The sequence below is a fragment of the Thalassophryne amazonica genome, chromosome 15 (assembly GCF_902500255.1).
Source record: "Thalassophryne amazonica chromosome 15, fThaAma1.1, whole genome shotgun sequence".
Classification (NCBI taxonomy): Eukaryota; Metazoa; Chordata; class Actinopteri; order Batrachoidiformes; family Batrachoididae; genus Thalassophryne; species Thalassophryne amazonica.
Genome location: NC_047117.1, coordinates 38,729,098 through 38,745,868, shown reverse-complemented (window position 1 = coordinate 38,745,868; position 16,771 = coordinate 38,729,098). Strand labels below are relative to the sequence as shown.

General features: G+C 42.6%; 2 protein-coding genes across 2 annotated transcripts; one reads left to right on the top strand and one right to left on the bottom strand.

The window, feature by feature from the left end:
- The first annotated feature begins 2,748 nt into the window (after window positions 1–2,748).
- Window positions 2,749–13,504, top strand: LOC117526075 (histone H3.3A-like). The gene is made up of 3 exons (XM_034188086.1): window positions 2,749–2,899; window positions 9,192–9,215; window positions 12,757–13,504. The coding sequence occupies exons 1-3, from the start codon at window positions 2,749–2,751 to the stop codon at window positions 13,080–13,082; spliced, it is 501 nt and encodes a 166-aa protein (XP_034043977.1). The 3' UTR covers window positions 13,083–13,504.
- On the bottom strand, window positions 2,904–3,215 carry LOC117525706 (histone H3-like; the record flags this gene model as incomplete). The annotated part of the gene is made up of 1 exon (XM_034187636.1): window positions 2,904–3,215. A coding segment is annotated over exon 1 (312 nt), but the record flags the coding sequence as incomplete, so codon positions are not given.
- Window positions 13,505–16,771: the final 3,267 nt, after the last annotated feature.

Sequence of the window (16,771 nt, the reverse complement as noted above, 5' to 3'; positions counted from 1 at the left end):
GTGGCCACCAAATGCGAGGCCGGGACAGATCAGCACCACCCCCGGATACTTCAAGGACATACAAACCAAATGATGCATGTTACAATTGTGGAGAACCAGGACACTGGGCACAGGATTGTCCCAAACCTTCAAGACTGGACAAACATGGTCCCGCACGCCCGTCAGCACCACCACAATGACTAGGATGACCCGTTGAGGCTCCAGTAGTTCACCAAAGTGGTCCTCATACAAACACGCATGATCCTACTAACTGTGTAAATATATGTGGTGCCTTCTCTCTCCTGGGTCTGAGACTTAAACCGATGATTACTCTGACTCTAAATGGCACAAACATGGAGTTCCTTTGTGACACAGGGGCAAGCCGCACAGTTGTCAATTCAATGCCTCATAAAGGGACATATTCGGACAAAACCATCTGGGTAAAATCTGCTGATGGGTTAGTGAATGACCCAATAACACATCAGGAGCTGTTCAAACCAGTAGTTTATGCTCCCACATGCCCAACCAATTTGTTAAGAAGAGATTTGATGCAAAGTTTGAAAATTGGAGTCCTACCCACGACAGATGGCATGAAGGTGGTCCATGTGACCCCTCCTCATGTTCTAGCAACCTCACCTGTTACTTTGCGATATTCTCTGGATCTTGCTGATCCAGAACAACAGGAATGGTTAATTGACAAGGCAGAGCTACTCCAACATCTTGAGCTAATACTGATTGTCAACCTACCCAGGAAATTATTCTGTACCTCTGAACAAAACCACTGTGTCTCCCTTGGTGAAAAAGAACTGTACCGGTTCCTGTTTGCCTTTTGTTATCATGGCCCCAGGTGCAGGACCCCTTACTGATAACTGATTTAACGCCTTATCATAGCTTTGATTATTGCGTAATTGGGAATGGCTCAAACCTGCTTGGGTGGCTTCCACCTCACTCCTGCAATTTTACTTACACCTTCTGCGATTATGTAAATCGAACAGCAAAAAACGAATGCAACAGAAATAAAACCTGTAAACAAGATAAGACCCAATGGAACAAGGCTCGCCTCGTCAGGGACGCAGACCGTTTCTGGTGTAACACCACCCAGGCAACCTTACATTAAGCGCTGTTACTGTGCAGCCATAGCGCCAACCCAGAAGGGCACTAGAGTCCTCACTGATTACTATTGGCTATGCGGGACCAACGTTTACGCTCACCTTCCTCTCAATTGGGGTGGAAGATGTGAATGATTTATTTACATGAACCAGTGATACATATTCCTAAAGACCAATGGTCCGAAGCCACCATCAAGTTCCGTGAACCACATAATGTTTGCGTTAAACGAGAACTGTCGATACCAGCCATATTCCTAGTGATAAAAGAATATTCCATCAGGGATGGAGGTCACTATTCGGCATGCTTCCGTATGTTGGGGTCAACCTCGTAGCTCTAGAAGTTGAGTTCACCCGCTGGAAGTTTTTGCAATTCATGAACTCCACACTCGAGATGGCCAACGCAACCACCGAAGAAATTAGGGCCCTGCGACTGATGGTACTACAAAACCGTATGGTTCTTGATCAGCTGACCGCACCATCCGGTTGAGTGTGTGCTTTGGTGAGCACAGCGTGCTGCACCTTTATCCCGGACAACACAGCTGATGGAGGTGCCATCACCGAGCCCTACAAGAGATGACAGAGGTCCGTGACTCTGTCCAAGCAACAATGTCATCGCCTAGCTGGAGTTTCTGGTCATGGTTTACATCAGGAAGTTGGTGGCAACTTACTATGAGCTTTGACCCCTCTATTGATCATTGTTGCAGTTTTTGCACTCTTACTTTGCTGCATAGTGCCTTGCCTCCATTCCATGATTGTAAAATTAGTCTCCAACCTTTGTCCAATGTAATGTCGTAAGCAAGACCTCCATCGAGAAACTACCCATTTCCAACCATTGTCAACCGATGATTTTGAGCAGGAACCAGAATATGATGTCTGCCAATCGCCATATGCCGATGCCCAGCCGTATCAACCACCTGATTACGAGGTTGATATTCCTGAGCATTCTGACACCGCCCTGTAAACAATAAAAGACACCACATAACGATTTAAAATCTCTATCATTGGTTCACTGTCATTTTGTCTTCCTGTTTTTGGTACATTTTATCTAACAGATGGATGCTCTTTAATCTCATCTTTGCCTATTTCCTCAGTCATACTGTGAGAAACATCAATGACAGCGCAAACTTGAAGTACAGAACAGCTGAGACTCTTTTTGAACTCCACTGCCCGAGAGCCAAAACACAGACCGTAGTAAAAACCATCCCGATGGCCCTATTTGCTGACAACTACACGTTGATGGCACACAGAGTCTGCCCTCCATTTGATCATTCACAAATTGACTGAAGCACCAATGTCAGTTGGAATAGTCATCTACAGAGTTTCCCCCAGAGCCCCGCTTTGAACTCTAGGTTCCTGCAGTCAAGCAGTGCCATGGTGATTTAGCAACATGTAAGTCCTTCCTCTCTATAGAGGGTTTTCAATAATGTGACCAATTTGATGTGGGACAGTTACCGTCTCCATTTTGGATTACTATGCGGCTGGCGTGTGAAAGAAAATAGAGAGAATGAAAGCTTATTATGAGGCTTTAAACCCTTGAGATAAAGCTGTTTATTATGATCGATGTGTAGCTGTTGGTTCAGTGGATCTGTATGTTATACTGGATAGTGAATTTAATGACGATGTAACGAAGGAAACGGCAGTTTCACAGCATAAGCTTAATATGACCAGAACCGAGCAGACTGCCCATAAATCCACCGGAGGAAAAGGTCCGAGGAAGCAGCTGGCTACAAAAGCCACCCGGAAGAGCGCTCCGGCTACCAGCAGTGTGAAGAAGCCTCACCGTTATAGGCCCGGCATCATGGCACTGATCCGCAAGCTGCCAACCAGGTCAGCCTCGTTGGCCTCCTGCAGCATCATCATAGTGGAACTCTGAATGTGGAGGTCGGTCTTGAAGTCCTGAGTGGTTTCTCTCACCAGGCGCTGGAAGGGCAGCTTGCAGATCAGCAACTCAGTGGATTTCTGATAGTGGCGGATATTTCTCAGTGCCATGGTGCTGGGCCTGTAACGGTGAGGCTTCTTCACACCGCCGTCAGCTGGAGCACTCTTCTGGGCAGCTTTGGTAGCCACCTGCTTCCTCAGAGCTTTTCCTCCGGTGGATTTATGGACAGTCTGCTTGGTTCTGGCCATATTAAACCTACCTTCAGATCTGCTCTGCCTATTCTGCTGAACCAGGTTCTCGCTGCATCGCTTAGAAAGCTCGTAACACTCCACTGCTTGATGCACAATAACTGCATGGCAGCCTGTAAAATGAGCGACCTGCCTCATTTTTATTACCTCTGTTTGAACAACCATGACAGAACAAAGTTGACCATTGTTTGAAGCTTGTGCAATTGTTCGCCAAATGCACATAGTGTATCACAGCCACCACTGCGTTATATTCCAAAATGGCCACGGGCATAAGAATCATGTGACCAATGCGTCACATGAAAGCTCGCTATATGTTCCATGACTCCCATCAGCTGAGTTAATATCCATCCATTCTCTCCTTGGTAGCTTTTATCAATGTTCACCCCATGGAAAGGGACCATACATGGGTTGTCATCAAATGGGATTGGCACTCACCCATCTGCCGGATGGCAGAAAGTTTTTCCACAGCCATGAAGATGGTGTTTCTGTGTGATGCACTGAGTACAGAGGTGGTGGAAAGTCTCCTGACCCTCAGACAAGGACAGATGCATCCTGTACTGTGAAATCTGCTTTCATACATACATAAATCTTATATATTTCAACCACTTATCCGGACCGGGTCGTGGGGGTAACAGCTTCAACAGGGGACCCCAACTTCCCTTTCCCCAGGCCACATTAACCACTTCTGATTTGGGGATAGCAAGGTGTTCCCGGCCAGTGTGGAGATATAATCTCTCCACCTAGTTCTGGGTCTTCCCTGGGGTCTCTTCCCATGTGGATGGGCCTGGAACACCACCCTAGATCAATGACCAAGCAACTCAACCAGTCTCTAAGGGAGAAACCAGCTACCCCCCCTGAGGAACCCCTTTTGGCTGCTTGTACCCGGGATCTAGTTGTTTCGGTCATGTTTCACCCTTATGACCATAGGTAAGAGTAGGAATCAAGATTGACGTGTAGATCAAGAGCTTCGCCTTTTGGCTGAACTTCCTTTTCGCCACACAACCCCAGTCTCACGGCAAGTCATGATTCAGCAGCACAAAATATACATTAATCTATAGGTTCATAATATTATGACAAAAGCGCCTCATTTTCATCACAGCAGCACAAATTCATTCTAATTCATTCCCTGATGGCTGCATGAAATTAATAGTGAAGCGGGGGGGGGGGGGGGGGGGGGGGGGGGGGCATGGGTCGCAGTGGTTATGGTTTAAGGTGGGGGGGAAGGAGTAGGATTAGGTTATGGTTAGGGTTGGGGGTAGGAGTAGGGTTAGTAATCGTGAGTTTAAAAAACCCTGTCACCAAATTTGACATGTTTCGTCACTGGAGCACGAAAAAAAAGTGAGACTCGGCTGCGCCACAACAGTACAGCAGAGTAAATGCAATTCCATCCCTGCTGCACCAATTCTCTGGCCATTCTCATGCCTGATTGGCCCTCACTCTTGAACAAGACCTGAGGTACTTGAATTGATTCACTTGGGACAAGACCTCATTCCGTACCCAGAGTAGGCAAGCAGTGTTTTCCTGCTGAGAACCATGGCATCACATTCAGAAGTGCTGATCCTTAAACCCAGCTGCTTCACACTCAGCTCTGACCCAACCCAGTGAGTGCTGGAGATCACAGGCTGATGAAGCCAACAGGACCACAGTATCTACAAAAAGCCGCAAAGCGACCCTGAGCCCACCAACTGAGGACCCTCCTCCCCCCGACTACACCCTGATATCCTGTCAGTGAATATCACAAAAAAGACTGGTGACAAGGCACAGCCCTGGCGGAGGCTAATCCCCACCAGAAACAAATCCAACTTACTGCCAAGAAACAAAACACAGCTTTTGTTTTGTATATGAAGAGATTGGATAGCCCTGAGAAGGGAGCCCTCACTCCATACTCCCACAGCACCTCCCACAGTATCTCCAAACACATGTATCACAAAACACATGTTGACTGGATGGGCATACTCCCAGGTGCCCTCCAGGATCCTTATGAGAGTGAAGAGCTGGTTGGTTCTTCCACAACCAGGACAGAACCCGCATTGTTCCTCTTCAATCTGTGGCTTGACTATCGGCCAGTCCCTCCTTTCCAGTACTCTAGAGTAGATTTTACCACAGAGGCTGAGTAGCGTGATGCCCCTGTAATTGGCACACACTCTCTGGTTCCCTTTTTTAAATATGGGGACCACCACCACAGTTTGCCACACCTTTGGCATTTTCTGTTTCTGGCATTTTCTGCCCAGACCTTCACACAGTGTTGAAAAGACATCTCATCCAAGACAGTCCCTATACACCCAGAGCCTTCAGCATTTCTGGACAGATCTCATCAACTCCTGGGGCTTTGTCACTGCGGAGTTGTTTGACTACCTCAGTGACTTCTACCAAGGATAATGATCTCTCATCAGCGACCAGCTCTGCCTCAGCTGCAGAGGGCACTCCAGTCTGATGCAGGAGTTCCTTTAAGTGTTCCTTCCAGCCCTCATAACCTCCTCAGTTGAGGTCAACAGAGTCCCATTCTTACTGTAGGCACCTTTTATGGTTCCCTCACAGTCCACCAGAAGCACCTTGGTGCTGACCAAAAGTCCTTCTCCATGGTTACTCCAAACTCCTCCCACACCCGCTGCATTGCCTCCCTCAGAGCAGAGGTTGCTGCACCTCTGGCCTGCAACTGCCTCCGAACTCCTCTGAGATAACATATCCGGAAGTACACCTTCTTAATTTGGATGGCTTGCCTGACTAATGGTGTCCACCACGGTGTTTGAAGGTTGCCGCAACCTAAGACCTTCAAGCTACAGCTCCCCACTGCAGCTTCAGCAATGAAAGCTTTGAACATGGCCCATTCTGGTTCAATGCCCCCAACCTCCACAGGCATGCCAGAAACACTCCCCTGGAGGTGTGAGTGAAGATCTTTCAGACAGCGGTCTCCTCCGACATTCCGAGTTCACCCACCCTATCCATTTGGGATTACCAGGTCTATCCAAAGTCCTCCACCACCCTCTGATCCAGCTCACCACAGATGGTGATCAGTTGACAGCTCTGCCCCACTCTTCACCCAAGTGTCCAGAACATGCGGCCACAGATCAGATGATATGATCTGATACGATATGATCTAACTGGTAGGCTATGAGGCCTATAACATGAAATGATAGGCCATCCGAGACCCTCCAGAAACCCTACAAGACAATGCCCTGAACAGCCAGTTGTATTCTCTGTTAACTTACAGGACTGCACCAATAACTTTAAAATGCCAGGTAACCACAAACAGCTCAACATAATAGACTCACTGGAGAATGCTTTTCTAATATCTCCATGGTTAAACAGACTATCCTGAATTCAATCAATTTCACATCAGGTTACATGTCACTATGCCCATCAACACCATTTTTAGACCAACATGCCCATGGGCACACAAATTATTCTAATTATGCTTGCTACTTATACAACATTGATGGATGAGATGAAAATAACTACATCAGATGTACATGAGCAATGAGAGACATTTCACTTTCAGTGGTGCACTGCTGGGTTCAATGCATACATCAAAACTGAGTATAGCTTCAAGTCATCTATTACACTTTGGAAGAGGATACATATATAGTGCATATTTAATTGGACAGCCACCTTTGAATGAATAAACAAACTTGTTTGTTAGCAAACAATGCTGTTTTTTATACACTTCCCATTTCAGCCATATGCTAGCACTAGCAGGTGTTCTTCTCTGAAAATCTAGAGCATTGGTATTGATGTAGCCTTGGACAGATTCCAGTTTTACCTGGATGAAATGTTTTCTGTTTTCTTTTGAAATAAAAACAAACATGCAATGTCCTTTGACAATTTCTCTATCTCCTTCGATGAACTCTGGTGATCTTCCTACTTAGCCTCTTCTTCTGCTCTTTTGTGTTGGAAATAGGTAAAAGTCATGTGCAGCAAGATTACAAGCATGCACACACATATACAGTAGTGTTCAGAATAATAGTAGTGCTATGTGACTAAAAAGATTAATCCAGGTTTTGTGTATATTTTTCTTATTGTTACATGGGAAACAAGATACCAGTAGATTCAGTAGATTCTCACAAATCCAACAAGACCCAGCATTCATGATATGCACACTCTTAAGGCTATGAAATTGGGCTATTAGTAAAAAAAAGTAGAAAAGGGGGTGTTTACAATAACAGTAGTGTGGCATTCAGTCAGTGAGTTTGTCAATTTTGTGGAACAAACAGGTGTGAATCAGGTGTCCCCTATTTAAGGATGAAGCCAGCACCTGTTGAACATGCTTTTCTCTTTGAAAGCCTGAGGAAAATGGGACGTTCCAGACATTGTTCAGAAGAACAGTGTAATTTGATTAAAAAATTGATTGGAGAGGGGAAAACTTATACGCAGGTGCAAAAACTTATAGGCTGTTCATCTACAATGATCTCCAATGCTTTAAAATGGACAAAAAACCAGAGCCACATGGAAGAAAATGGAAAACAACCATCAAAATGGATAGAAGAATAACCAGAATGGCAAAGGCTCACCCATTGATCAGCTCCAGGATGATCAAAGACAGTCTGGAGTTACCTATAAGTGCTATGACAGTTAGAAGACACCTGTGTGAAGCTAATTTATTTGCAAGAATCCCCCGAAAAGTCTCTCTGTTAAATAAAAGACGTGCAGAAGAGTTTACAATTTGCCAAAGAACACATCAACTGGCCTAAAGAGAAATGGAGGAATATTTTGTGGACTGATGAGAGTAAAATTGTTCTTTTTGGGTCCAAGGGCCGCAGACAGTTTGTGAGACGACCCCCAAACTCTGAATTCAAGCCACAGTTCACAGTGAAGACAGTGAAGCATGATGGTGCAAGCATCATGATATGGGCATGTTTCTCCTACTATGGTGTTGGCTCTGTCGCATACCAGGTATCATGAATCAGTTTGGATATGTCAAAATACTTGAAGAGGTCATGTTGCCTTATGCTGAAGAGGACATGCCCTTGAAATGTGTGTTTCAACAAGACAATGACCCCAAGCACACTAGTAAACAAGCAAAATCTTGGTTCCAAACCAAAAAAATTAATGCCTCGCAGATGTGAAGAAATCATGAAAAATTGTGGTTATGCAACTAAATACTAGTTTAGTGATTCACAGGATTGCTAAAAAAGCAGTTTGAACATAATAGTTTTGAGTTTGTAGCGTCAACAGCAGATGCTACTATTATTGTTAACATCCCCGTTTCTACTTTTTTTTTTTTTTTACTAATAGCCCAATTTCATAGCCTTAAGAGTGTTGTGTCTTGGGGGGGTTTGGCTGGACATTTGGAAAAAGACATGCTGTGGAGGGGAGCAGAAATCAATCACTAATGATTAAATTCAGAGTGGTACATACAGAGCAAAAGAGAAAGAAACACTCAGTGCATCATGGGAACCCCCCAGCAGTCTAAGTCTATAGCAGCATAACTAAGGGATGGTTCAGGGTCACCTGATCCAGCCATAACTATAAGCTTTAGCAAAAAGGAAAGTTTTAAGCCTAATCTTAAAAGTAGAGAGGGTGTCTGTTTCCCTGATCCGAATTGGGAGCTGTTTCCAGAGGAGAGGAGCCTGAAAGCTGAAGACTTTGCCTCCCATTCTTCTCTTACAAACTCTAGGAACTACAAGTAAGCCTGCAGTCTGAGAGCGAAGCACTCTATTGGGGTGATATGGTACTATGAGGTCCCTAAGATAAGATGGGACCTGATTATTCAAAACCTTATAAGTAAGAAGAAGAATTTTAAATTCTATTCTAGAATTAACAGGAAGCCAATGAAGAGAGGCCAATATGGGTGAGATATGCTCTCTCCTTCTAGTCCCTGTCAGCACTCTAGCTGCAGCATTTTGAATTAACTGAAGGCTTTTCAGGGAACTTTTACAACCTGATAATAATGAATTACAATAGTCCAGCCTAGAGGAAATAAATGCATGAATTAGTTTTTCAGCATCACTCTGAGACAAGACCTTTCTAATTTTAGAGATATTGCGCAAATGCAAAAAAGCAGTCCTAAATATTTGTTTAATATGCGCATTGAATGACATATCCTGATCAAAAATGACTCCAAGATTTCTCACAGTATTACTAGAGGTCAGGGTAATGCCATCCAGAGTAAGGATCTGGTTAGACACCATGTTTCTAAGATTTGTGGGGCCAAGTACAATAACTTCAGTTTTATCTGAGACATGTGGTTTTTGAATGTACAATGGGCCTCATGTATCAACGTTGCACGCTTGTGGCGTAAATTTCCGGTGTAAATTTGAAGTACACCAAAGTTGCCGTGACATGTATCAAGCAGTGCGCACCTGCCCATTTCCAGCGTACACCCGACGTGACCTTGATAAATGTGGGCGGGTGAAAACAATCGTAATTATAATGAACACGCCCATAAATATTCAGACTCCGCTTCAAGACACACCCTCATTTCACGACATGGAAGCCAGGAAAACGGCAAAAAATGAACTTCACTAATCATGACGCGTGCCAATAGAGCATCAAAAGCGGCAGTCGTATTAATTGTTTTGTAGTATAATCAAAAAAGTGTTATTCTCTTTTCACATGTCAATAATTCTTGACATGTGGATTTTGCTAGCTCAATTAATAAACAACCTTATTTTTCCAGATTCTTTATTTTTTTTTAATTTATTTCTTTATTTTTTTTAACAAACAAATGGAGAAAACAAAACCTGATTGCAACACGGTGAAGGGAATGACAACACTACAGTTGTAATTTTCAATTTCATTTCTACAAAGATTACACACATCACACCACTAAAGTTAAGCTCAGCGCTGCTCTCACTCCAGGCTCGAAGTCTGGAGAAAAAGGCGAGCAGCAAAAGCGGGATTTGTATTAATAATTATGTAGTATGATCAAGAAAGTGTTATTTATGTAACATATGCATTGATTTGTATAATGGCACTGTTATCATGTTGATCATTTTCATTTTTATGTGATTCCAGTGCTGGTTCATTTTGGTGTATATTTACACCACCTCTCAACTTGGTGTATATTGTCAGTGCACCATACGCCAACGACCATTGATAAATGCCAAGTAGCGCAGCCATTTTGGCGTACACCCCATATACGCTCAAATATCTCCATACGCGATGTTGATACATGAGGCCCATTGGTGGTGTAAATTATACACCAAAATGAACCAGCACTGGAATCCACATATAAATGAAAATGATCAACATGATAAACAGTGCCACAAAGTTGCATTTGACAAATCTCAGAAGCTCATTTAATTCATTCCCAACTGAACAGAAACAGAGAAAGATTACAGTTTCTAAATATTTTAGCAAGTATGAAAGTACAGACTGACATAAGCAGGCAAGGTTGGCATGACAGAAATTTTAAAATTGAATGTGTAAAATAGAGACAGAAAATAGGAGCAAGAGACCTGACAATCTGCAAAACTGCTGAAACAAAAGTCCACTTTGTGCTTGGTGGCAGGTAATCAATGAGGAGAACAGAAAAAATATAACAGAACAAAGAGAGCACATGCTGCAGTGAACAGAGAGCTAATCACACACACACGCGCGCGCGCACACACACACACACACACACACACACACACACACACACACACACACACACACACACACACACACACACACACACACACACACACACCATTTAAAAGGTCATCAACAGTCTGTCTGCCCAGAAGACAGCTGGCAATCAATAGAGGAAAAAAAGGGCTTTTTGCGCTAATTCAACTATTTTTGTTCAATAAAAGCGATGTATAAACTTGGTTGTTCTTTCATTTGACCTAAAAATGCAGTGTTCCCTCATGCAGATATTATCATAATCAGAATTACTGACACCTATGAATTCTAAGTACAGAATTTAAAGTATGTTCAGAAATACAGGCACAGTTGTGGTTGCAACTTTACTCATCATGGGCATGAATGTCATGGTAATTTTGAGCTTTTAATTTAAGGAATAACCCTGTTGTGTCTGAGATATGCAGACATTAATGCTGGATTTTACGGTAAAACTATTTGCGACTGTAATCCAGCATTAACGTCTGCAAATCATCAGACACAAAGGGGCTATTCCCATTTTAATCCAATTCCTTCATTTGCACACTTTATTTTTCTGTAAGTAATTCGACCTCTAATTTCCTGCTTTTAAACTCAGATAAAACTGAAGTTATTGTACTTGGCCCCACAAATCTTAGAAGCATGGTGTCTAACCAGATCGTTACTCTGGATGGCATTTCCCTGATCTCTAGTAATACTGTGAGAAATCTTGGAGTTATTTTTGATCAGGATATGTCATTCAAAGCGCATATTAAACAAATATGTAGGACTGCCTTTTTGCATTTACGCAATATCTCTAAAATCAGAAAGGTCTTGTCTCAGAGTGATGCTGAAAACTAATTCATGCATTTGTTTCCTCTAGGCTGGACTATTGTAATTCATTATTATCAGGTTGTCCTAAAAGTTCCCTAAAAAGCCTTCAGTTGGTTCAGAATGCTGCAGCTAGAGTACTGACGGGGACTAGCAGGAGAGAGCATATCTCACCCTGTTGGCCTCCCTTCATTGGCTTCCTGTTAATTCTAGAATAGAATTTAAAATTCTTCTTCTTACTTATAAGGTTTTGAATAATCAGGTCCCATCTTATCTTAGGGACCTCATAGTACCATATTACCCCATTAGAGCGCTTCGCTCTCAGACTGCGGGCTTACTTGTAGTTCCTAGGGTTTGTAAGAGTAGAATGGGAGGCAGAGCCTTCAGCTTTCAGGCTCCTCTCCTGTGGAACCAGCTCCCAATTCAGATCAGGGAGACAGATACCCTCTCTACTTTTAAGATTAGGCTTAAAACTTTCCTTTTCGCTAAGGCTTATAGTTAGGACTGGATCGGGTGACCCTGGACCATCCCTTGGTTATGTTGCTTTAGACGTAGACTGTGTTTCATAATTATTGTATGGCCTTGCCTTGCAATGTGGAGCGCCTTGGGGCAACTGTTTGTTGTGATTTGGCGCTATACAAGAAAAAAGTTGATTGATTGATTGATTGATTGACCTGACTGACGACAAGATGCCTCTCCACCTGGCCGTTGTCAAAGGGTGTGATCAGCTTGTAAAAGCTTGCCGTAGCAATAGCGTCTTCATGCCAAACTGGAAATTCTGCGAGCCGACCCACAGATTTCTCCATCACATCAACTGCATTGAGTAATCCACATCAATAGTCATCGCTCCACCAGTTTCTCTTGCTCTCAGCTGATAGCAACATTACTGACATCTGCGTAGCAGCACGCACGGCCAGGGTGTGGAGTAATACATCAAATGTGAACAGGCACAGTGCGAGCACCTGGAGCATGTGCAAACACATTGTGAAGCTGCTGTGGAAAACAAAACAAAAAAAAAAACAAAACATGCCACCCACAAAAGTTCTAATTGGCAGCCAGAAACTTTACCACTGCGCTGCCATCACTGAAACTGATTGTTTGATGTTTTTGTGCAAATATCGGCTCATTTTGAAATGGATGCCTGCAACATGTTTCAAAAAATCTGGGACAGGGGCAACAATGCTCAAAGAAGACTTGTTTGGAACATTCCACAGGCTGCCCTTCCAGCGCCTGGTGAGAGAAATTGCCCAGGACTTTAAGACTGACCTCCGTTTCCAGAGTGCAGCCATCGGTGCTCTGCAGGAGGCCAGTGAGGCTTATCTGGTGGGACTGTTTGAGGACACCAACCTGTGTGCCATCCACGCCAAGCGTGTCACCATCATGCCCAAAGATATTCAGCTGGCACGCCGTATTCGTGGCGCGCTTAAAGTGTTTCCACTCCAATTTATTATTGCTGTCCTATTGTCACTTCTGCACTTGTTCCTTCCTCTATATTTAGTCAGTAGTTTGGTTTGAGGTTCTATATATCATGATTGTGATAACTGTAAAATGTGTGATCATGTCCTCTTTGGTGCTACTAGTAGCAGGTTTTGCTTAGAAATATCTTGGTATATGTTTGAACTACAGATGCACTCACTTATAACTAGCTAGCTAGCTCACAGGAAATCCTTGTTATGTGCGCAAATAAGGTGTTTTGTGAGATATTGGTGTGTGATCTGAAACGAGCATAGGAAAAAGCATAAAGTTGAGACATTGTCATCTTCAGACATACAGGTTTTTTCTAAAAGAATTTAGTTGTAAAATTAGTGATTTTTGTTTTCTTTCATAATAGTAGTGGATTTCTACTGTTACTGTTAAATGTATCAAAATACAGCAGATTGGTTCTGGTTATCAGTTAAATATGTCATCATGCTATGACACTGCATGGTTTGACAGACTATAAGAGGCATATATGTAGCAGACCTATGTTGATCATATTTTAATTTTCAGCCATAACGTATTGATTTATTCTGCCTTACAGAAACCTGGTTACAGCAGGATGAATATGTTAGTTTAAATGAGTCAACACCCCCGAGTCACACTAACTGTCAGAATGCTCGTAGCACGGGCCGGGGTGGAGGATTAGCAGCAATCTTCCATTCCAGCCTATTAATTAATCAAAAACCTAGACAGAGCTTTAATTCATTTGAAAGCTTGTCTCTTAGTCTTGTCCATCCAAATTGGAAGTCCCAAAATCCAGTTTTATTTGTTATTATCTATCGTCCACCTGGTCGTTACTGTGAGTTTCTCTGTGAATTTTCAGACCTTTTGTCTGACTTAGTGCTTAGCTCAGATAAGATAATTATAGTGGGCGATTTTAACATCCACACAGATGCTGAGAATGACAGCCTCAACACTGCATTTAATCTATTATTAGACTCTATCGGCTTTGCTCAAAAAGTAAATGAGTCCACCCACCACTTTAATCATATCTCAGATCTTGTTCTGACTTATGGTATGGAAATAGAAGACTTAACAGTATTCCCTGAAAACTCCTTCTGTCTGATCATTTTTAATAACATTTACATTTACCCTGTTGGACTACCCTGCAGTGGGGAATAAGTTTCATTACACTAGAAGTCTTTCAGAAAGCGCTGTAACTAGGTTTAAGGATATGATTCCTTCTTTATGTTCTCTAATGTCATATACCCACAGAGCAGAGTAGCTACCTAAACTCTGTAAGGGAGTTAGAGTATCTCGTCAATAGTTTTACATCCTCATTGAAGACAACTTTGGATGCTGTAGCTCCTCTGAAAAAGAGAGCTTTAAATCAGAAGTGTCTGACTCCGTGGTATAACTCACAAACTCGTAGCTTAAAGCATAACCCGTAAGTTGGAGAGGAAATGACGTCTCACTAATTTAGAAGATCTTCACTTAGCCTGGAAAAAGAGTTTGTTGCTCTATAAAAAAGCCCTCCGTAAAGCTAGGACATCTTTCTACTCATCACTAATTGAAGAAAATAAGAACAACCCCAGGTTTCTTTTCAGCACTGTAGCCAGGCTGACAAAGAGTCAGAGCTCTATTGAGCTGAGTATTCCATTAACTTTAACTAGTAATGACTTCATGACTTTCTTTGCTAACAAAATTTTGACTATTAGAGAAAAAATTCATAACCATCCCAAAGATGTATCGTTATCTTTGGCTGCTTTCAGTGATGCCGGTATTTGGTTAGACTCTTTCTCTCCGATTGTTCTGTCTGAGTTATTTTCATTAGTTACTTCATCCAAACCATCAACATGTTTATTAGACCCCATTCCTGCCAGGCTGCTCAAGGAAGTCCTACCATTATTTAATGCTTCAATCTTAAATATGATCAATCTATCTTTGTTAGTTGGTTATGTACCACAGGCCTTTAAGGTGGCAGTAATTAAACCATTACTTAAAAGCCATCACTTGACCCAGCTATCTTAGCTAATTATAGGCCAATCTCCAACCTTCCTTTTCTCTCAAAGATTCTTGAGAGGGTAGTTGTAAAACAGCTAACTGATCACCTGCAGAGGAATGGTCTATTTGAAGAGTTTCAGTCAGGTTTTAGAATTCATCATAGTACAGAAACAGCATTAGTGAAGGTTACAAATGATCTTCTTATGGCTTCGGACAGTGGACTTATCTCTGTGCTTGTTCTGTTGACCTCAGTGCTGCTTTTGATACTGTTGACCATAAAATTTTATTACAGAGATTAGAGCATGTCATAGGTATTAAGGGCACTGCGCTGCGGTGGTTTGAATCATATTGTCTAATAGATTACAGTTTGTTCATGTAAATGGGGAATCTTCTTCACAGACTAAAGTTAATTTGGAGTTCCACAAGGTTCTATGCTAGGACCAATTTTATTCACTTTATACATGCTTCCCTTAGGCAGTATTAAACGGTATTGCTTAAATTTTCATTGTTACGCAGATGATACCCAGCTTTATCTATCTATGAAGCCAGAGGATACACACCAATTAGCTAAACTGCAGGATTGTCTTACAGACATAAAGCATGGATGACCTCTAATTTCCTGCTTTTAAACTCAGATAAAACTGAAGTTATTGTACTTGGCCCCACAAATCTTAGAAGCATGGGTCTAACCAGATCGTTACTCTGGATGGCATTTCCCTGATGTCTAGTAATACTGTGAGAAATCTTGGAGTCATTTTTGATCAGGATATGTCATTCAAAGCGCATATTAAACAAATATGTAGGACTGCCTTTTTGCATTTACGCAATATCTCTAAAATCAGAAAGGTCTTGTCTCAGAGTGATGCTGAAAAACTAATTCATGCATTATTTCCTCTAGGCTGGACTATTGTAATTCATTATTATCAGGTTGTCCTAAAAGTTCCCTAAAAAGCCTTCAGTTGGTCAGAATGCTGCAGCTAGAGTACTGACGGGACTAGCAGGAGAGAGCATATCTCACCCGTGTTGGCCTCTCTTCATTGGCTTCCTGTTAATTCTAGAATAGAATTTAAAATTCTTCTTCTTACTTATAAGGTTTTGAATAATCAGGTCCCATCTTATCTTAGGGACCCTCGTAGGTACCATATTACCCCATTAGAGCGCTTCGCTCTCAGACTGCGGGCTTACTTGTAGTTCCTAGGGTTTAAGAGTAGAATGGGAGGCAGAGCCTTCAGCTTTCAGGCTCCTCTCCTGTGGAACCAGCTCCCAATTCAGATCAGGAGACAGATACCCTCTCTACTTTAAGATTAGGCTTAAAACTTTCCTTTTCGCTAAGGCTTATAGTTAGGGCTGGATCGGGTGACCCTGGACCATCCCTTGGTTATGTTGCTTTAGACGTAGACTGTGGGGGGGTTCCCATGATGCACTGTTTCTTTCTCTTTTTGCTCCGTATGCATCACTCTGCATTTAATCATTAGTGATCGATCTCTGCCCCCCTTCTCGGCATGTCTTTTTCCTGGTTCTTTCCCTCAGCCCCAACCAGTCTCAGCAGAAGACTGCCCTCCCTGAGCCTGGTTCTGCTGGAGGTTTCTTCTGTTAAAAGGGAGTTTTTCCTTCCCACTGTGGCCACGTGCTTGCTCATAGGGGTCGTTTTGACCGTTGGGGTTTTTCATAATTATTTATGGCCTTGCCTTACAATATGGAGCGCCTTGGGGCAACTGTTTGTTGTGATTTGGCTCTATATAAAAAAAGTTGATTGATTGATTGATTGATTGAACAGGTTA